General features: G+C 46.6%; 1 protein-coding gene across 3 annotated transcripts in view; it reads right to left on the bottom strand.

Annotated features, from left to right (window-relative positions):
• Positions 1–22,846, bottom strand: part of SLC43A3 (solute carrier family 43 member 3) — a 236,337-nt gene that overhangs the window by 122,038 nt on the left and 91,453 nt on the right. For all 3 annotated transcript variants that reach the window (XM_040320810.1, XM_040320811.1, XM_040320812.1), the window contains exon 7: positions 5,091–5,230. In XM_040320810.1, the coding sequence (XP_040176744.1) occupies positions 5,091–5,230 (140 nt within the window). The remainder of the gene's footprint in view (positions 1–5,090; positions 5,231–22,846) is intronic.

The raw sequence follows: 22,846 nt of genomic DNA, 5'->3' as shown, positions 1-22,846 counted from the left end.
GGATGTCTATAGTATGCCTGTGAAGTGGCACGTGTTTCCCATGTTTAGAACAGTCCCCGCACAAAATGACATTTCTAAAGGAATAAAAGTCATTTAAAACTGGGTACCCCCCTCCATCCCAGTCCATCACCATGCCCTTTGGGTCTTGTATAGATATTAAGGGGAACCCTGCACCCAAATTAAAAAAATAAAAGGTGTGGGGGCCCCCAGGCCCTAAATACTCTGAACAGCAGTATACAGGCGGTCCCAAGAAAGACAATGAATGTAGGTTTGTTAAGTTGAATATGTTTGTCATTTGAAACAGGTACATTTTGTAAGTGTAGCTCCAGCCAAAAAATACATTTTTAAGCTTTTTGGATATCCTAGGGAAGGGTAATCATCACCCCTGTAACATTTGTTTTGCTGTCTGTGCCCCTGTTCAGAAGATTTCACCTCACTTTCTGTCCCAATGACAATTGGCTTTTTTTTTTTAGGTAAACAAGGATTGGTGATAAAGCATCAGTGGAGACACCTTTTTCCCATATTAACTCTTACAGGAGAGAATTTCCATTCCCAGGGGTAGATTTAATCTCACTTCCTGTTGTCTCCCTCCGTTTGTAAGTAGGAGTGGTTTGTAAGTCAAATTTTTGAAAGTAGGGGACCGCCTGTATATACTATACGGCCTGCCCTATATACTCTACAGAAAATTGGGCCTTAGGTGTTGGTGGTACCAGAACACTGTAAGCCCTCACGGTTTGAATAAAGGATGATGAGAAACTCATCATCCTTTATTCATACCTTTTATTTGTTGTTAGCACATTTTAGATTCGAGCAGCATTTTGTTTTTTCACTGGTTATATATTAATTTTCACGGTTGGCTAGCGCTTTAGTTCACCCACCTTTTAAGCCCTCACGGTTACTCTTGGTGGGCGTTGGAATGAGCCCTGCTGTGAAATATTAGATCAAACATTTTAATTGCGCTCCACTGTTAAACAGGGGTAGAAAAATTGGGCCCTAGGCAGTGGTGGTGGTGACACAACACTGTAAAGCCTCACAGATACTCATGTTGAGTGCAGGAACGAGCCTAGATGCGAAATATTACAGCAAAAATTGTAATTACATGCCCCTGTATAAAAGGGGCAGAAAAATTTGGCATTAGGCAGTGGTGGTGCCACAACACTGCAACCTCTCACAGATACTCTAGTTGAGCCCAGGAACGAGCCCTGCTGCAAAATATTAAAACAAAAATTGTAATTACACACCCCTGTTAAACAGGGGCAGACAAATTGGGCTTTAGCCACTGGTGGTAGTGGTGCCCAGAACCAAAAATGTTCTTAGAAGTTATCAACATGAACATTGAGGAGGAACAGGATAGTCACTCAGCATCAGCATAGGCAGTCTATGCTGTTACATTAGTACCAGGTGCTTTGTAGCTGGTGATCCAAGACTAATTCATTTTTATGAAGGTGAGCCGATCTACCAAGTCTGTGGACAGGCGCACTCTGTGATCAGTTACAAAGCCTCCAGCAGCACTGAATGTGCAATCTGCATCCAGCATTCTTTCGGGACAGGCCAGTAGCTCAATTGCATACTGTGCAAGCTCTGGCGAGTGATCCATCCTCAAGACCCAGTAAGCCAGTGGATTTTCGGTTGGAAAGGTCTCCAAGTCTGATCTTGCCTCTAGGTATTCCTGCACCATGTAAATCAGATGCTGGTGATGGTTGCTGGAGCCGATCAAACCTTGGGGCTGCGGACTAAAAAATTGTCTGAACGCATCGGTCAGACGGCCACCTTCTCCTCCGCTCCTTTTGTGACTGACCGAAAACCTCAGCAACATGTTGTCCAGGAGGACCAGGAAATGATAACCTCCCAGGCTCTGGAAACGCATTGCACAAACCTTTCTGCAAGGCCTCCCAAAGATGTCTCATCCTCTGCTCCCTCTGCGAAGTTCTGCAACCTTACCCTTGTAACATGGATCAAGAAGGGTTGCCAGCCACTACTGATCCCTCTCCTTGATACCCAAATTGGAGGGTCCTTTCGCAGGATTTGCGGGATCAGGGAGGCCATGCAGCGTAGGTTTGCTGAGGCATTCGGTCCGGAGTCCTATGGGTCACTAAGGATGACATGATCTGCAGCCACCTCCTCCCAGCCACGTACAAGTCTATGGATTTCTGAGGACTAAAAATGATCCTTTGAAGACTGCTGCTGATGCTGAGTGCTGGGCTCCACCTCCATGCTTACACAATCCTCATCCTCTTCCTATGAGATCGGCGGGCCTGCAGGAATACTCTCTGGATATAGGGCCTTGAGAGGTAAGGAAGTCCTCCTCTTCCTCCCTCTGTTCTGTCTCAAGTGCCCTGTTCATTATTCCATGCAGCGTGTGCTCCAACAGGTAGACAAGAGGGACAGTATCACTGATGCATGCACTGTCACTGCTCACCATCCTTGTGGCCTCCTCAAATGGTGACAGGACAATGCATGCATCCTTGATCCATGAGCCACTGGTGTGACGAAAAAAGCCAAGCTCCCCTGACCCTGTCCTGGTACCATACTCGCACAGGTACTCATTGATGGCCCTCTGCTGCGTGTGCAGCCGCTTCAGCATTGCCAACGTTGTGTTCCACCTGGTGGGCATGTCACAGATGAGGCGGTTCTTGAGCAAATTGCATTCCTTTTGGAGGTCAGCCAGCCGAGCACTGGCATTATTTGACCGGTGGAAAATGCCCACAGACTTTCCTGGCCTGCCTCAGGAGATCCTGTAAGTCCAGTTACCTGTACAAAAACCGCTGCACCACCAAAAGAACGTGAGCCAAACAGGGCAGATGGGTCAAGTGTCCCTGTCGGAGGGCGGAGAGGAGGTTGGTGCCAATCATGTTCGACTCAAACAGATAGCTCATCCCTAATGAAGACATTAATACATGATACATACAGAGACCCTCAGTAAGGTTCCTTTCCTCGAACAGACAAGTCCCGCCTAACTGCATTTGCTCAACTGAAGAGGATTCTTGGTCTGAGCCTGAAAAGGTCTGAGTCCTTTAAAATAGATAGTCAAGGCGTCGGATAGAAACCGTGCTGCTGGTTATGCTCCAAGGCGTGTACTTGGAATCTGATATTGATGCAAAATGGTGAGGAAGATCAAGTCATCAACGGATGAGGGTGAATCTCTGCCATGCAGCTTATGCTTAACTCAATAAGGGAGTCCTTGCCAAAGAGTTGTTGTTGGGGGCCTTATTGTTCCAGGCCAATATGGATGCCAGAGTCTGAAAATGTATCGAATATTGACTCACAGTCATACTTAATTGACCTAAACGTAGGCGAGAACTCAAAGCAGAGGAGGCACATTTGCTATCAAACCAGTGTTAATTTTGTCAGCAAATTTTGATTCAGTTTTAGTCTAATGCAGCGTACACACAATTTTTCAGCATGGAAAAAAAACAACGTTTTTCGGCATGTAGAAAAAACTAAGTTTTTCCAACTTCATCATTAAAACGACGTTGCCCACACACCATCGTTTTTAAAAAATGCTCTAGCAAAGCGTGGTGACGTACAACGGCACTATAAAGGGGAAGTTCCATGCGGATGACGCCACCCTTGGGGCTGCTTTAGCTGATTACGTGTTAGTAAAAGCCGATTCACGTTTTTGAATTCTGAAGTCTGTTACAGCATGATGAATGTGCTTACTCCATTACGAACAGTAGTTTTACCAGAACGAGCGCTCCCGTCTCATAACTTGCTTCTGAGCATGCGCGGCTTTTTAACGTCGTTGTAGCCCACACACGATAATTTTTTACAACCCGAAAAACGACATTGTTTAAAACGTTGTTAAAAAATACAGTATGTTTGAATTATTTTTTTTGACGTTTTTCAGAACCCGAAAAATGATGTGAAGCCCACACACGATCATTTTAAATGACATTTTTTAAACGATGTTTTTTTCATGCCAAAAAATCATAATGTGTACGCGGCATTAGGCCTCGTACACACGACCGAGGAACTCGTAAATGAAACATCGTTTTCCTCGATGAGTTCCTTGTTAGGCTTGTCGAGAATCTTGACAAGCTTTCTTTGCGTACACACTGTCAAGACCCAATCTCGAACTTGTTCTCTTTTTCTCATTGAGTTCCACGACCGTTTTCTCGATGAAAAACATACACATGACCGTTTTCCTCTGCAAAAAAGCTCTGCCACCAAGTTTCTTGATGGATTCTGTCGAGGAAAACGGTCGTGTGTACGAGGCCCCAGTCTTAGGATGAAAATGGCATTTTAGTTTTAGTCTCATTTTAGTCTTTGCAATTGTTTTAGTTTGTCGACTAAATCTCCTGTAGATCTTAGTCGACTAAAATATCCTACATTTTAGTCGACTAAAATCTCCAGTACATTTTAGTCGACTAAAATTAGTTTTAGTTATCTAAAATCGAATGGGTGTAATTAAATTGTAATGCATTAGTTAACATGTCTCTCTAATTTCCAAACTCATTATATACTGCTGGAGTGAAGAATTGAATATGTTAATATTTATGGTATTGAGGTATGAACATTTTGAAGTCAAATTCAATTTAGTTTTAGTCTTTTGACTAAAATACCATTTTAGTTTTAGTCATATTTTAGTCATCTCAATTGTTTTAGTTGTATTTTAGTCAACTAAAATAATATTCATAAAATGTTTTAGTCAACTAAATTAACACTGTATCAAACGTGTGCCAAAGGGCAGTCTGAAAGACCATCTTCCCAGAAAGCAAAGACCCAAGCCAGGGCATCACTGGCCAATAGAATATTTCGAATTTGATAATTTTTTTTCGAATTCGGTAGAATTTTTTTTAGAATACGAAATGATTCCCGAAAACGAATGTAATGAATGCAACAAACTCAACTAAACAAATTTAATTAAATAACGAATCGAAACAAAACAAATTTTTTCATCCTGCACATGTCTAGTCATGACCAGCCCTATTCCAAGCAGCCAAGAATAAAGGCCACAGATCATAAAGAACACGGATCCAGAGAGAAGCATGAAAGTAGCATATGCCAATGGGGAGCTATGCGGGGCATTCAATGAGCTAAGTATTCACTATAATTTCAGACATTTTCAAATATTACTGTTTAATACTTACCCATAGTTGTACCCCGCAGGAGGTGGGTATGGAATGTGATCCTTTGGCAAGAGAAATAGTGTTCTCAGAATATGAATAACACTACAGCATGAAAGGAAGAGGAACGTCGTTCTCAGTGAAATTCCATCTTGGTACAGAACCTACAAGAAAGAACATAAGTTTTAAAGCAGCCTATGGAAAAGAGTACCGCTCCAAGCCCTGTGACCTATGCTGTGCTCCCGCCCTGTAGTACTGACAGGTGCAGACTCTGGGCTGATCCGTGGAAAAAAGAAATGTTTCTGGACTGCCGCACTCTGATAGGTGATTTATTGAAACAAAATGAGCAAAGGATAAAATCCAAAGCTGTATAACATCCAAAAATTCATGCAACACTGCAATCAATGGTAGAAAGTGGTCCACTTTCTTACCATTGATTGCAGTGTTGCATGAATTTTTGGATGTTATACAGCTTTGGATTTTATCCTTTGCTCATTTTGTTTCAATAAATCGTGAGTGCGGCAGTCCAGGAACATTTCTTATAAAGCAGCCTGGTTGAAAGGGAATGAATAGATCAATAAATGAATATAGATACATTTTTAAACAAATGAAAAAGCAAATAAAATAAAAAAAATGAGCATGGATCAATCATTATATTATAAATATACAAATACAGGTGAAACTCGAAAAATTTGAATATTGTGCAAAAGTTAATTTATTTCACTAATGCAACTTAAGAGGTGAAACTAATATATGAGATAGAAAGGTGATAACTGCGCTAACTGTGTATTACTATGTATTATACCACTTCTATTTCAGCAGTGAATATTAAAGTGCCCCAATGTTTAATATACAATTATGTAGAATATTCCACACAAACCTGTGCTTTCAATAATAAAATATAAAACAAAACAATTGTGTGATGCCAAAAACAAAATAAAAAAACAAGAAAAGTCAAAAAAATCTAAACAATAAATGCAAGAGGAGAGAAATACAGTCCCAGTGTTATGATTAACTATTTCCCATGTGCTCAATTCCTCATCTGTGGCTGATCCGTGGGACCAACTTGTGAAGACACCACCACCTTCTGAAATGGTCACTCACCAGACTCCACTCATAGGGATCAATCTGAAACTCTTTCCAAACGGTATGCCAATAATTACTACTTAAACATCTGTGCTGGCTTATCTCAGGATCTCATATAAATAAATAGCCATCATTGCGCAATATTATTTTTATGGATAAAATAAGGTATGAAATATTGCACTCACAAATTCCAGTGCCAGTAGGCTGGCACTGTCAGGGACCTGCCAATAGGCTCCGGCGCGCACGCATGCGCACACATATTAATGGCCAGAACCAGCAGCAATCATCTATGTCTGTGCGCAGGCTCGCGGCAAATGCTCGCATCTGTGCACCAAATATGCGCAGGCCAAATACACGCGCACGACGATTGCACGCGCGGCGGGAATGCGCGCATGCTCGTTAACGCACGATTGGCGCCACTCTGCCTTTAAAAAGCCAGCAGTTGCAGTGACACTTTGCTGTCTGATCTGCAGCATTGTACCTGAAAACCTGTGACTAACGTTTTTTTGGGAGCAGTGATTTGAATGATGCTTAAAGTGAAAAAAAAAATGAAAAAATTCCTACCTGCTGGGTGTCTATAGTATACCTGTGAAGTGGCACATGTTTAGAACTGTCCCCGCACAAAATGACATTACTATAAAAAAAAAGTAATTTAAAACTTGTGGCTTGTGGCTTTAATGTAATGTGGATGAAAATCATTGAGAAAAATAGCATGGGTTTCCCCCCCCCCCCCCCCCCCCCCCCCAGGTCATTGCCAGCCCCTTTGGCCCTATATAATTTGAACAGCATTATACAGGTGGTGCAAACAAGACAGGGACTGTAGGTTTTTAAAGTAGAATCTGTTTGTAATTTTGAACTGGTACTTTTTTAAAGTGTAGCTCCAGCCAAAAAATCTATTTTTAAGCTTTTTGGAAAACATAGAGAAGGGGAATTTTTTTTTTTTAGTGAAACAAGGATTGGTGATAAAGCATCAATGGACAGGAGACACCTCTCACAGAAGAGAATTTCCCTTCCTAGGGGTAGATTTCCTCTCACTTCCTGTTGTCTCCTTCCGTCGTTTGTAAGTTGGATGTTTGAAAGTAGGGGCCTGCCGTATATACTCTGCAGAAATTTGGGCCCTAGGTGTTGGTGTTGCCACAACACTGTAAGTCCTCAGTCTTGGTGGGCGCTGGAACGCCCTGCTGTGAACTATTATATCAAGAATTGTAATTACATGCCATTGTTGAACAGTGGTAGAAAAACTGGGCCTTTGGTGCTGGCGCTGGTGCCACAGCACTGTAAGTCCTCACAGTTACTCTTGGTGGGCGCAGGAATGGGCCCTGCTGTGAAATATTAGATCAAGAATTGTAATTACATGCCCCTGTTGAACAGGGGCATAAAAATTGGGCCTTTGTTGGTGGTGGTGGTGCCACAACACTGTAAGCCCTCACAGTTACTCTTGGTGGGCGCAGGAATGGGCCCTGCTGTGAAATATTAGATCAAGAATTGGAATTACATGCCCCTGTTGAACAGGGGCATAAAAATTGGGCCTTTGTTGGTGGTGGTGCTGGTGCCACAACACTGTAAGCCCTGACAGTTACTCTTGGTGGGCGCAGGAATGGGCCCTGCTGTGAAATATTAGATCAAGAATTGTAATTACATGCCCCTGTTAAACAGGGGCAGAAAATGGGGCCTTAGGCACTGGTTTCACAAAAAAGAAAAAAGTAGAGCTGCGCAATACAAAACATGATAAAGTGAATTTCCATGAGTGCCAAAGCTGACAAATCAATGTGATGTGAAATATAAAGAAAAAAACATATAATATATTTAAATCAAAGTGCATATATAGTCCATATGTGAACCAACAAAAAAGGAAAAAGGAATATCCAATCTCTGATGAATCGATTATGATAGTCCTATAGTAAGATACACAGTGCAGCAACCAGTGAGCAAATTGAAATCCTGTGCGAGGAAACAGCAGAACCACAATGTGTCACCAATCACACCTGTGCACCACCTATAAAGTTGTATGCTTACCAGAGGTAAGCTGTAATGGGCCAAAAGTATTGGACGTGTTCCCAATAGATAGCGTTCTCCAATGGCAGAGAAAGCGAGCGATCAAATGGAACGAACTCAATGGGCACAAAGGCAGCCAAGCTCAGCGTGGATACCCAAAATGAAGAGAGACACACATAGTGTGTATCGTATGGTGAATCAGATTTAATAACCAAAATGGCAACTTACAGTTTAAAAAGAGTAACAAACATCCGTATAGGACACTGGAGAGCCGGCCGGCATGTGATCTCCTGTCATCTCCTGTCAGCACGTCTACCTTCCAAGGGGAGATCGGAGATGAAGTCATGTGACAGTGACGATACGCGTCAGACACTAGGACACCGGAAGAGACGTTTGCACAGTGTGAGCTCGCTGCTCACTGCATTACTGTTTTAAATGTGAGTACCCTGTTTGTTTAAAACATATTACACTAGAGAGCTTCCTCTGTTTTCTCTACCCTGCCTGGTGACACACTTTGGAGCTGTCTTACCTTGCTGACCACCCAGCCTGGAAGGAAGCCTTAAAGGATCACTAAAGGATTTTTTTTTACCTAAATAGCTTCCTTTACCTTACTGCAGTACTGGTTTCATGTCCTCATTGCTCGTTTTTGCTTTGATGTTGCTGTAAAACTGCTCTGATCTCCACACTTCCTGGTTGTCTATTTCCTTATAACCACCATACTGGGAGCTTTTCACGATGGTCTAAGCTGTCATTACTGTGTGTCTAAAACTTAACAGAACCAATCAGATTCATTTTAAAAACAAAACACTGCCCTGGATTTGTTTGTTTTTGTTTTGTGTGTCTCTTTAGCTCACAGGAACATGAAACCAGTTTAAAAGTGAAACTAAACTGCAGGCACATTTATATGATTGATTTTTTATCTATTTGTAATCATTTTTAAAAGGAATCAGTTAACTTTTATGTCTCTATACCCTGTAAACAGTCATTTCAGCAAAACATTTTTTTTCCTTTAGTGACCCTTTAACCCCCTAGGCGCCATACCACTGGAAGGATGGATAGGAGTTATCCCCTTTACCCCCGAGTGATTCCATTGGTTTTATTAAAAGCTGCTTACCGTGCAGCCGCAAGGTAATTTGCTAGCACACCTTTGGGTTTCACCATACACCGAAGATTCACCAACAAGTCACCTTGCCACCTGCTGATGTAATTTAGCACCCAGCACTTCACTGGCAATTTCTATTGAATAAATTGCATCACCTCTTGAGTGACAGTTGCATCATCCATCATTGGTGTATATCTGTAACAGGCGCTCCTGTTACTTTCTGTAATGACAGGCGCTTTCAGCGCCGTAGTGCGTTCCATGCTGGAACGCATACGGCGCTCGCGCGATGAAGTCATCACCCGGTGCCGTGGTGCATTCCAGCTTGGAACGCGGAAAGTGCGCCGCAATTCACGGCGGTCATTTGAATTACTGCGATGCATTGCACCTGTCTATAAAGGCCTTCAAAGGAGATAGAAACTTTGTTCTATAGTTGTCGGCCACGCTACTGCCATCGCTTCCCATGCTGCAACACCGCTCCAGGCAACAACTACTACTTTGGTGCTATTGCACCTACTACAACACAGAGCCATTGCTGGGGACAACCTTTGAGGCCTTTGATGAACACCCTACACCACTGAATCTCTATCTCCTACATTGAAGCCTACAAACAGATAAGTAGCTATTGTATCACTTTGTAGTCCTATAAGAAGATCTGCTGCTTGTGTTTCATCTAATACATTTGTTTAATATGCCTTGTGGATATCAACATACTATTTGGGATATACTGCTGTGTTAAGGACTGTTTGCTAAGGAGTACCTTAAAGGGTCAGCTACCCTCAAATTACTTGTGCAATATTCACATCATATATGCAACTATAATTACCTGAGCTATATTGCCTCTCACATGCAACTACTATTACTTGTGCAATATTCACCTCATATGTGCAACTATAATAACCTGAGCTATATTGCTTTTTATATGCAACTACTAATACCTGAGCTATATTGCCTCTCATACGCAACTACTAGTTGTCACTACAACTCCTATTTACTACAAGCTTGACATAAGTACAAATCCATTATAGGCCTTGTCCTAATTGTTTGAACATGTTCGCTCTAACTTTTCTATGCTAGGGGTTGATGGTATTTAATGCCATCCCCCTTAGTGGCCTAATACATCCCTATATGCACAAAGTGATATGATGTAGAGAACCCCCAAACTCCTGTTTGTGTGGAGTGACGCCTGGGGTCCCGTACTGATAATCACTTGCATATAGAGGTGTATTGGAATCTTGACCTTTAAAGTATATTATAATTTTAAACGCTAAGCTCTGGTCGTATGTTGTAATGTGTCCATCCTTAGTAGCTCAACGCCTTTCTTTATGTGACAGAGATGATGTAGCGATCCCCAAATCTCCTGTTTGTGAGGAGTGACGCCTGGGGCCCAATACTGAGTTGTCACATAAAGAAGCGCATTGAAATCCTTGCTAACCGCAGTTGTGGTTCACGCCGTTCACCAGTGCTGTTACAATATCAGTTATGTTCAGTCATTCATGTTCATGGGAGCATAATACCATCCTGCCATTTCCTCTGCGACTGCATATATTATCTTTATGCTGCGATTCTATTTCTGCACCCAGCACTCTACTTGCACCTTGCAATTTCTTCACCTCTTGGACTGAGTCGCAGTTGCACCATTTACACTTTGTAACAATTGGACAATCTTGCGGTTCCATCCACCATTCATATAATGTGATTTTACTTACTGTCACGGAAGCATGAATCAGACGTACAACAACAGATAAATTAAATAGGAAGGCTTTATTAAAAACCAAACAGCAGGGTTAAAGTCCAAACGGATGATCAAACAGTCAGCAGAGTCTTCCACCGGAGCCAGGGTCGATAGCCAGGAATGGGAGTCAGCCAAGCCGGAGTCCGTAGACAGGGAGAGGTGGTGAAACGAAGCCGGGAATCAGGAGCCAGAAGGATCGTCTGTGGAAGGCGGGTCGGTAACCAAGAGCAAGCGGCACAATCACAGGAGAGTGTAGACGAGAGACCCCACCAAGGGAATGCTGCAGCAGCCCTCATATATATATATATATATATATATATGCTGAGCATCCAGCTCCTCCCAGTGGGAAGGAGGAGCCGCAGGGTGTGGTAAGTTATAAGAACCCCAAGAAGCAAGATGGCTGCCAGCACAAGTCAGTGATAAGAAGCCTGCAAGGAGGTAAGACCATGAAAGTACCTCCCCCTCAAGGGCCCCCTCCTCCGCGGCGCAAATAATTGTTTCTGGGGGAAGCGTGTGTGGTAGGCTCGGAGCAAGACAGGAGCATGGACATCTGCGGAGGGAACCCAGGAACGCTCCTCTGGACCATAACCATGCCAGTGGACCAAAAACTGCAACCGACCGCGGACCAAGCGTGAGTCCAGGATATCGCTCACCTCATATTCTTCATGATCGCCCACCTGGACCAGACGAGGCCGAGGAACCGAAGCGATTGTACACCAGTGGTTTCAACAGGGAAACGTGAAACACATTGGAGACCCGCATGCCAGGTGGGAGCGCAAGGGCATAGGAAACCGGGTTTACCCTGCGGAGCACTCGGAAGGGACCAACAAAGCGAGCAGCCAGCTTGGGAGTGGGCACTCGAAGGTTGAGGTTGCGAGTGGACAACCATACACGGTCTCCAACCTGGTAGGAAGGAGCAGGCGACCGTCTGCGATCAGCCTGGAGTTTCTGGCGCTGCGCAGAGACCTCGAGGGACCTCTGGATCTCTACCCAAGAAGCACGTAGAGCGGAAAGGTGATCCTCCACAGCCGGAATATCTTGGGGAGAGAATGACTCCGGTAACACGGCAGGTTGGAACCCATAATTGGCCATGAAGGGAGACGTCCCAGAGGAAGAGTTAATCGCCGTGTTCCTGGCAAACTTAGCCCATGGCAGAAGGTCAACCCAATTGTCCTGATGATCGGAGACACAGCAACGAAGAAATTGCTCCAGGGCCTGATTGTATCGTTCTGCGGCCCCATTGGACTGAGGGTGGTAGGCCGAGGAGAAGGAGAGTCGAATCCCCAACTGGGAGCAAAAGGCGCGCCAGAACCTGTGCACAAACTGACTTCCCCGATCCGACACTATCTCTTTGGGCAAACCGTGCAACCGGAAGACCTCCCTGGCGAAAACCGTGGCCAACTCTTGTGCAGAGGGTAATTTCTTGAGTGGAACACAGTGGCACATTTTGGAAAACCGATCCACAATCATGAGAATGACCATATGGCCTCGGGACGCAGGAAGGTCCACAATGAAGTCCATCCCAAGGTGTGACCATGGACGCTCCCCAGTGGTAATGGGTTGTAGAAGGCCCAACGGAAGGTGCCGAGGGGACTTATTCTGGGCACAAACAGAGCATGCCGCTACATATGCGGCAATGTCAGACCGTAGAGAAGGCCACCAGAACAAACGTGAAACAGCCCAGGACAGCTGATTCTTTCCAGGATGCCCCGCGGTTTTGGAGTTATGGTAGGTTCGCAACAACTGAGTGCGCAACTCCTCAGGCACGAAACATCTGCCGTTGGGTCTCCCAGAGGGAGCACCAGAATGGGCCGCCAAAATCTGCTCTCCAAGGAGAGAGGTCAGGCTGGTGCGAATGGCGGCCAGGATCTGATTTGGAGGTATGACCGAAGTCGGTGTCGATTCCTCCCTGGACAGCTCGGAGTATTGACGTGATAAGGCATCCGCCCTGACATTCTTGGAACCGGGTAAATAGGAGACCACATAATTAAAACGTGACAGGAACAGAGCCCATCTGGCCTGACAGGGTGTCAACCTCTTAGCCTCCGAAAGGTAAGTCAGATTCTTGTGGTCCGTCAGGATGAGAACCGGAACCACCGAACCCTTGAGCAAGTGCCTCCACTCTTTGAGAGCCTGCACGATGGCCAACAACTCTGTCACCAATCTGGTAGTTGCACTCCGCGGGAGACAGTTTCCTGGAGTAAAACCCGCAGGGAAGCAGAGGACCCTCTGGTGTCCGACGCTGAGACAGAAGGGCGCCTACTCCCGTCTCAGACGCATCCACCTCGAGAACAAAGGGCAACCCAGGGTTGGGATGAGACAGTATTGAAGCCAACACAAAGGCAGACTTTAGAGCCTCAAAAGCCCAGGTGGCCTCCGCCGGCCAGATATGGGAATTACTGCCCTTCCTGGTCAGATCCGTGAGAGGCTTGGCCAGCATGGAGAAGTCCCTGATGAACTTCCGATAATAATTGGCGAAGCCCAAAAAGCGCTGCAGGGAATGAAGACCACTGGGCTGGGTCCACTGTAAGACTGCCGAAACCTTCTCAGGGTCCATGGAGAACCCCTCAGCGGAAATGATGTAACCTAGGAAGGTTACCTGGGACCGGTGAAATTCGCATTTCTCAAGCTTACCGAAAAGCTTGTTCTCTTGTAACCGTTGCAACACTCGCTTGACATCCAGAATGTGGGCCTCCATGGATTCAGAGTATACCAAGATATCATCCAAATAGACCACCACACACTGCTGCAGCAGGTCACGGAAAACATTGTTGATAAATTCCTGAAAGACTGCGGGCGCATTGTACAACCCAAAGGGCATAACCAGGGATTCATAATGACCGGTCCTGGTGTTGAACGCGGTCTTCCACTCGTCACCAGCCTTGATCCTTACAAGGTTATATGCCGCCCTCAGGTCGAGTTTGGTAAAGACCGTGGCCCCCTTGAGGCGATCAAACAACTCGGAAATCAACGGAATCGGGTATGCATTCTTAATCATGATGCGATTTAGGCCCCTATAGTCAATGCAAGGCCTCAATTCTCTGCCCTTCTTTTTTACAAAGAAAAATACAGCCCCTGCACATTCATTCAGTACACCTTAGGATGCACCGTATCTTAGCATTTATAGTGATTTTTATCTTTTAGTCAGTCTATTTTCATATTTGCACATTCATTTATCAATTATACTATTCTGGTTATTTATACATTTTACAATTTTGGAGCGCAACACCATCTCTTGATTTTTTCCAAGGTTAGAAAAATGTATAAGTTTATTAACCGCTTAACGACTGCCGCATGTATATGTACGTCCACAGAATGGCACGTATAGGCATATGGGCATACCCGTACGAACCCTGCCTTTCCGCGGTCGGGGGTCCGATCGGGACCCCCCCCCCCCCCCCCCGCTACATGCGGCGGTCGGAAATCTTCGGGGAGCGATCCGGGACGAGGGCGCGACTATTCGTTTCTAGCCGCCCCCTCGCGATCGCTCCCTGGAGCTGAAGAACATGAAGGGGCCGTATGTAAACACGGGTTCCCCGTGCTTCACTGTGGCGGCTGCATCGATCGTGTCATCCCTTTTATAGGGAGACACAATCGATGACGGCAGACCTACAGCCACACCCCCCTACAGTTGTAAACACACACTAGCTGAAGCATAACTCCTTCAGCGCCCCCTGTGGTTAACTCCCAAACTGCAACTGTCATTTTCACAATAAACAATGCAATTTAAATGCATTTTTTGCTGTGAAAATGACAATGGTCCCAAAAATGTGTCAAAATTGTCCGAAGTGTCCGCTATAATGTTGCAGTCACGAAAAAAATCGCTGATCGCCTCCATTAGTAGTAAAAAAAAAATAATAAAAATGCAATAAAACTATCCCCTATTTTGTAAACGCTATAAATATTGCGCAAACCAATCGATAAACGCACCCCTTAAGGGGAATATCGGGAAGATGCACAGGAATGGGACTATGATGATGTATAATATGACGGGATGTGCCTTAATGTGATGTTTTGTGAAGGGGCATGGTGCGGGGAAGCGTTTTGCCTTAAAGTTAACCTTCATGGACACGTTTTATGTTATGTTGCCTGTTTCATTGCTTTTCTTTTTTTTTTTTGTTTATTGGGTTTCTGAAGTTCCTGGAAAATTATGTGGGACCCACGGGTCCTTTACCTGTGTGCTTATGTGTTGGGTTGCTACTCTTTATCTATCTACATAAAGTCACACTAGGTGCCAGACACCTGCCCACGACAACACACTCAGAAAGGGTTGGGGGGTTGGGAGGGGCCTGGGGGCTCCTATCGGCTCTTGCTGACCAAACTCCCAATTGGGACAACGCTTGATACCCAGGTTTTACTGGAGAGCGTTATAGCAAGTTTTTTCTTGCTGACACCTTAGGCCGGGTACTCACGAGCAAACATGTATGGTGAAAGCGGTCCGTCGGACCGTTTCCACCATACATGTCTGCCAGAGGGCTTCTGTACGATGGTTGTACACACCATCGTACAGAAGTCCGCGCGTAAACAATACGCGGGGCGTGTCCGCGGTGTCGCCGCGTCGATGACGCGGTGTCGCCGCGACAATGACGCGGCGACGTGGGCGGCCCGCCTTTAAAATGCTTCCACGCATGCGTCGAAGTCATTCGACGCATGCGAGGGACGGCGGGCGCCTGGACATGTACGGTAGGTCTGTACTGACGACCGTACATGTCCGAGCGGGCTGAATTCCAGCGGACTGTTTTAAAACAAGTCCAGGAATATTTGTCTGCTGGGAAAAGGCCCGGCGGGCAAATGTTTGCTGGAATTCGGCCCGCTCGCGCCCACACACGACCAAACATGTCTGCTGAAACTGGCCTGCGGGCCAGTTTCAGCAGACATGTTTGCTCGTGAGTATGGGGCCTAAGAATTCCAGCTACGCTGGTACGGTTTTTCCTCTTTTTTTTTTTTTTCTTTCTTTTTCCTTTTCTCCTTCTCCTTTTTTTCTTTTCTCTTCTCTTCCTTTCCTCCTCTCTTCCTCCCTCGCTCTTCCCCACGCCCTGCTCTTCCGCTCTTCCCCCCTCCCCCCCCCCTACAAGCATGGACGAACTTACCATTGTTACTCTTAATGCAAAGAGTCTTAACATCCACGAAAAGAGGCGGATGCTACTTAATGACATGAGGCACATGGCGCCGGATGTTGTCCTGCTGCAGGAAACACTTCCGGGAAAACAAATTTCCTATCCTTCAATACAGATTGTATCCGACAGTGTACTACTCCACCTACTCAGAAGCCAAATATAGAGGGACCTCCATACTGCTCTCGGCAAGGCTCCCATGGACCCTGATAGCCATGCAATCAGACCCGCTGGGCAGATTTTTGTTCGTTAAGGGCCTAGTGGGAGACGTGAAAGTGACCTTCACCAACCTCTATGCCCCAAACAACCAGCAGGACACCTTCATTAGGAAACATTTAGGTATACTACAGAAGTTCGTTGAAGGACAGCTCATTGTGGGTGGTGGTCTTAATTTTCCCCTACTGCCAGCGGAAGATACCTCAACGGGGCTGTCTTCAACCCCTAGAGGCATGCGCAAAGTCATCCACTCGGCTTTACATAGCTCACAATTGATAGACGCATGGCACCTTTTCCACCCTGGCGAACGGGACTACACTTTCTACTCCTGCCCCCACCAGACATACTCCCGCATTGATTATCTCTTAGTACCACACAATCAACTGCAGGCCATCAAAACCACCTCTATTAGGTCTATCACCTGGTCGGACCACGCCCCGGTCACTATGAGATATGCTCTGACGGAATTTCGGGGTGCACAGAGAAAGCTGTGGAGACTCAATGAGAGCCTGTTGCAGGACCCCGAGATGCTGGCGGATGTGGTGAAGGAACTCGGGCACTACTTCGCTACGAATCCTACCACTGACAGTGACAGGGGCCTGGTGTGGGAGACACACAAGGCGGTGATCCGGGGCGTGCTCATTAAGCACGGTGCACGGATCAAACGCCTACGAGCCGAACAACTTACCGCGCTCCTCTCTAAACTGCAGAAGCCAGAGGCGGCACACAAACAAGCCCAGACCAACGCACTCACTATTGAACTCGACACGGTCCACACGCAGATCACCGACCTACTCACTTTCAAGGCCAAAGCGGCACTACAAATATCCCGCAAAAAGGTTTACAAAACGGGAAATAAATGCGGCCGCTTACTGGCGCAGTCCCTGCTATTAGATTATATTGCTACTTCCCTAATGCCGACACTTCCCACAGAAACGCGTGACCTACTGGAGGTACCCATTACGCTGCCGGAATTACAACGGGCGATTGGAAGCACTAAGCAAGGGAGAGCCCCGGGACCGGATAGCCTCACGATTGCTTACTACACGACGCTAATCCCGACGTTGGGTGAACACCTGGTTGCTCTCTTAAAAGACCTCGGTAAGGGGGGCAAGCTACACGACAGCACCCTGCAGGCCCAAATTTCTGTAATCCCCAAAGAAGGGTAAGGCCCAGACTCAATGTGTGTCATGATCTGTGTCATAGCTTTGGTCACCTGCTGGTGGCACTGTTTCTCCCAGTAACAGGGGTGCAGTTCTGGTGTCCACCAGCGGGTGTCTCCCATGGGATGACTCCTCTCTAATCAAGGTTCAATTAAGGTGAACTACTACAGGTATATAATCCCGCCCTTCACTACAGTTCAGGGCTTCAGTATTTTGCTTGTCAGCCTGTTCCCTGCCTGATCTGTTAGCTGTTGCCAACCTGTCCCTGCTTCGCCTCCCTGCCCTGGACTCTGTCGCTTATTGACCCCGGCTTGTATTTTTGGACTTTGCTGCTCTCTCCAATCCTTGACCTCTGGCTTAACCTTGGACTTGCTTGTGTCTTATCCCTGCATTACCTGCTTGGTGGGTTTTGGTTTGCTGTGTCATTATTGCTTATCTTGGGGGTTTTCTGTTTGTTTTTCACGTGTGCTTTTACTTTAATAAAACATATATTTTTCACTATTTTGGTGCCTGTTTCCATTAGTGCAGCCCATTGACCTGTTATTCAGTACTCGGATGCCTGTGTGGGCATCCCCTGACAATGTGGGAGTTACCGCCCAATATCGTTACTCGACACTGACCTCAAACTGTTTACTAAAATCATAGCAACCAGACTGCAATTGCACCTCCCACACCTGATCCATTTGGACCAGGTGGGCTTTGTCCCTACCAGAGAAGCACGGGACAACACCACTAAGGTCCTAAACCTACTCTATTCAGCCAACCCCACCAAAACGCCAAGTGTCTTCATAGGCACGGACGCGGAGAAGGCATTTGACCGCGTAGACTGGGATTTCATGTTTGCAACACTACGACACGTGGGAATAGGCAACACCATGCAGAGATGGATCTCGGCAGCTTACACTGCGCTGTCGGCAAGAGTTTGGGCTAACGGGGTGATCTCTGACTCATTCCCCATAACTAACGGGACGCAGCAGGGTTGCCCGCTTTCGCCCCTCCTATTCGCACTATCCCAGGAACCATTCCTGGGCCACGTGCGACTGAATCTGAACATTACGGGTATTTAAATAGGACACTCCCAGCATAAAGTGTCCGCCTACGCGGACGACATGCTTTTTTCCCTCACCAACCCGACAGTCTCCCTTCCAAACCTACTACGGGAATTTAAAGTTTATGGAGCACTCTCCAACTTAAAAATTCATTTCGCCAAGTCAGAGGCTATGGGGGTGGGGATACCACCACTGCAGCTGGCCCATCTCCAATCTAGTTTCAAATTGAAATGGACGAACACAGACCTGCGGTACCTAGGCACGAATATTCCCCAGACGTTCTCGAAACTCTACGAACTCAACTTCCCGCCACTACTTAAAACAATCAAATCACTACTGAACCAGTGGCACACGGGCCTCCACTCGACTCCACTCTATTTTGAAGATGACCGTTCTCCCGAAGCTTCTCTACCCTTAATGCAGGCCCTACCTACTCATATTCCGACATCCTATTTCAGGCAGGTACAATCTGTATTCAGAGTTTGTATGGGCCAAGAAAAGACCCGGCTCGCGCACAAATTACTTGTCCTCCCCAAATTGCACGGGGGGCTTGCACTACCGGAGGTACGTGCATATTACCAGGCAGTCCATCAGGAGGGGACTTATCGACTGGTGCCGACACCGGGAGACCAAGCTCTGGACTCAAATTGAGCAGGCTATTCGTTTCTAGCCGCCCCCTCGCGATCGCTCCCTGGAGCTGAAGAACATGAAGGGGCCGTATGTAAACACGGTTTCCCCGTGCTTCACTGTGGCGGCTGCATCGATCGTGTCATCCCTTTTATAGGGAGACACAATCGATGACGGCAGACCTACAGCCACACCCCCCTACAGTTGTAAACACACACTAGCTGAAGCATAACTCCTTCAGCGCCCCCTGTGGTTAACTCCCAAACTGCAACTGTCATTTTCACAATAAACAATGCAATTTAAATGCATTTTTTGCTGTGAAAATGACAATGGTCCCAAAAATGTGTCAAAATTGTCCGAAGTGTCCGCTATAATGTTGCAGTCACGAAAAAAATCGCTGATCGCCTCCATTAGTAGTAAAAAAAAAATAATAAAAATGCAATAAAACTATCCCCTATTTTGTAAACGCTATAAATATTGCGCAAACCAATCGATAAACGCTTATGGCGATTTTTTTTTTTTACCAAAAATAGGTAGAAGAATACGTATCGGCCTAAACTGAGGGAATTTATATATATATATATATATATATATATATATATATATATATATATATATAATGTGTATATGTATATGTTTTTGGGGGATATTTATTATAGCAAAAAGTAAAAAATATTGCATATTTTTCAAAATTGTCGCTCTATTTTTGTTTATAGCGCAAAAAATAAAAACCGCGGAGGTGATCAAATACCACCAAAAGAAAGCTCTATTTGTGGGAAATCGGAGGATCCTTTGCGGCCCCACGACGTCTTCTGCCGCCTGCATCGGTATGCCCAGAAAGATCATCCTCCGCAAAGCCTGGGAACATGGGGATGTCGAGTTTGACGGTGCGCGTGTCCAGAGCCACGCTTCAGAGGCACGCGATGCTGAAACCTGTCCTAGAGCTTGCAAGGCGGAAAGGCTGCACTTATCGCTGGGGATACCCTTTGGCTGTGATTTTCCGCACAGATCGGGCCTCATTCACGCTGCGTAGGCCGGCGGACCTCCCGGCGCTGTTTGCCTTTTTAGAGGCAGAGCCGATCACGGTACCGAACTGGCTTATGAAGATCCCACCACCAGCGGGCCGTTCCGGCCCATCCGCAGGCAGATTCAACCGGCCTGCCCGCTCTCAGAGGTCCCGAGGACGTCCCCGTGATTCCCCTGGTCACAGGTCACGTGAGTCTTAAGCTAACTTTACCTTTACCTGTCCATGGACTGACAAGCTGATCCCCCTGCCGCCATGCACCCTGTGGGCCTATCATCCCTCACTGTTCTCTTGCACCCAGATAGGTGTGTCCCCTGGCTGCACAGACCGGACCACGATCGGGAACCTCTGGGCCAATCGGATCGTCGCGCCACTGCCACCCTCCCCTCCCTGCGGCCTGGATGTTTTGCACTGCCTGCCAGATACAAGACGCAACATCAATCACCGGCCCCCCGGGAGTAGCTATGGTCCCTGCTAGACTTTATTTTATTGTATTTTATTTAGTCTTTTTTCTGGCCCTGTCTTACCTTGGGAGACCCTCGTTGGGATAGACATGTTGTTGACACACCCCCCCCCCCCCCCCCATTATGCAGGGAAGTTTTTTTTTTGGGCTTGACCATCTGGTGACACACCCCCCCCCCCCCTATGCCCCCTGATGGCTGCTGGCCACCATACAGCTGTACTGTCTCCACTGACTTTCACACTACTGATGCACACCTAACCTGCTCCGTCTGGCATATCTGGATGTTCTGGCCCCAGCTGCAATGAGTGACATAGAACTAGAGACACTCATCCTACCACACAGGTGAGCAGCCGGATGTGAGGAGCCGTTATACAGACATGTTGGCGGGAGGGTTACCCCCCCCCTCTGCAGGGGATATGTTGGTCCCTCTTGAATTCCCCTGTGGTCATAGCTGGGCTCCACCATCGATGGGGGAGGTGGGACAGATCCGGGGGTACGGGAGGCCTTGTGTCAAGTGGGGAGGCTGTTGCCGTCACCCAAGGGGGCCCTGGTGGAGGGTGTTACCGCACCCCTTAAGGGGAATATCGGGAAGATGCACAGGAATGGGACTATGATGATGTATAATATGACGGGATGTGCCTTAATGTGATGTTTTGTGAAGGGGCATGGTGCGGGGAAGCGTTTTGCCTTAAAGTTAACCTTCATGGACACGTTTTATGTTATGTTGCCTGTTTCATTGCTTTTCTTTTTTTTTTTTGTTTATTGGGTTTCTGAAGTTCCTGGAAAATTATGTGGGACCCACGGGTCCTTTACCTGTGTGCTTATGTGTTGGGTTGCTACTCTTTATCTATCTACATAAAGTCACACTAGGTGCCAGACACCTGCCCACGACAACACACTCAGAAAGGGTTGGGGGGTTGGGAGGGGCCTGGGGGCTCCTATCGGCTCTTGCTGACCAAACTCCCAATTGGGACAACGCTTGATACCCAGGTTTTACTGGAGAGCGTTATAGCAAGTTTTTTCTTGCTGACACCTTAGAATTCCAGCTACGCTGGTACGGTTTTTCCTCTTTTTTTTTTTTTTTTCTTTCTTTTTCCTTTTCTCCTTCTCCTTTTTTTTCTTTTCTCTTCTCTTCCTTTCCTCCTCTCTTCCTCCCTCGCTCTTCCCCACGCCCTGCTCTTCCGCTCTTCCCCCCTCCCCCCCCCTACAAGCATGGACGAACTTACCATTGTTACTCTTAATGCAAAGAGTCTTAACATCCACGAAAAGAGGCGGATGCTACTTAATGACATGAGGCACATGGCGCCGGATGTTGTCCTGCTGCAGGAAACACTTCCGGGAAAACAAATTTCCTATCCTTCAATACAGATTGTATCCGACAGTGTACTACTCCACCTACTCAGAAGCCAAATATAGAGGGACCTCCATACTGCTCTCGGCAAGGCTCCCATGGACCCTGATAGCCATGCAATCAGACCCGCTGGGCAGATTTTTGTTCGTTAAGGGCCTAGTGGGAGACGTGAAAGTGACCTTCACCAACCTCTATGCCCCAAACAACCAGCAGGACACCTTCATTAGGAAACATTTAGGTATACTACAGAAGTTCGTTGAAGGACAGCTCATTGTGGGTGGTGGTCTTAATTTTCCCCTACTGCCAGCGGAAGATACCTCAACGGGGCTGTCTTCAACCCCTAGAGGCATGCGCAAAGTCATCCACTCGGCTTTACATAGCTCACAATTGATAGACGCATGGCACCTTTTCCACCCTGGCGAACGGGACTACACTTTCTACTCCTGCCCCCACCAGACATACTCCCGCATTGATTATCTCTTAGTACCACACAATCAACTGCAGGCCATCAAAACCACCTCTATTAGGTCTATCACCTGGTCGGACCACGCCCCGGTCACTATGAGATATGCTCTGACGGAATTTCGGGGTGCACAGAGAAAGCTGTGGAGACTCAATGAGAGCCTGTTGCAGGACCCCGAGATGCTGGCGGATGTGGTGAAGGAACTCGGGCACTACTTCGCTACGAATCCTACCACTGACAGTGACAGGGGCCTGGTGTGGGAGACACACAAGGCGGTGATCCGGGGCGTGCTCATTAAGCACGGTGCACGGATCAAACGCCTACGAGCCGAACAACTTACCGCGCTCCTCTCTAAACTGCAGAAGCCAGAGGCGGCACACAAACAAGCCCAGACC

This window comes from Rana temporaria, chromosome 8 (genome assembly GCF_905171775.1).
Source record: "Rana temporaria chromosome 8, aRanTem1.1, whole genome shotgun sequence".
Lineage (NCBI taxonomy): Eukaryota > Metazoa > Chordata > Amphibia > Anura > Ranidae > Rana > Rana temporaria.
The sequence above is the reverse complement of the archived record's forward strand: the minus strand, read 5'-3'. Positions and strand labels throughout refer to the sequence as shown.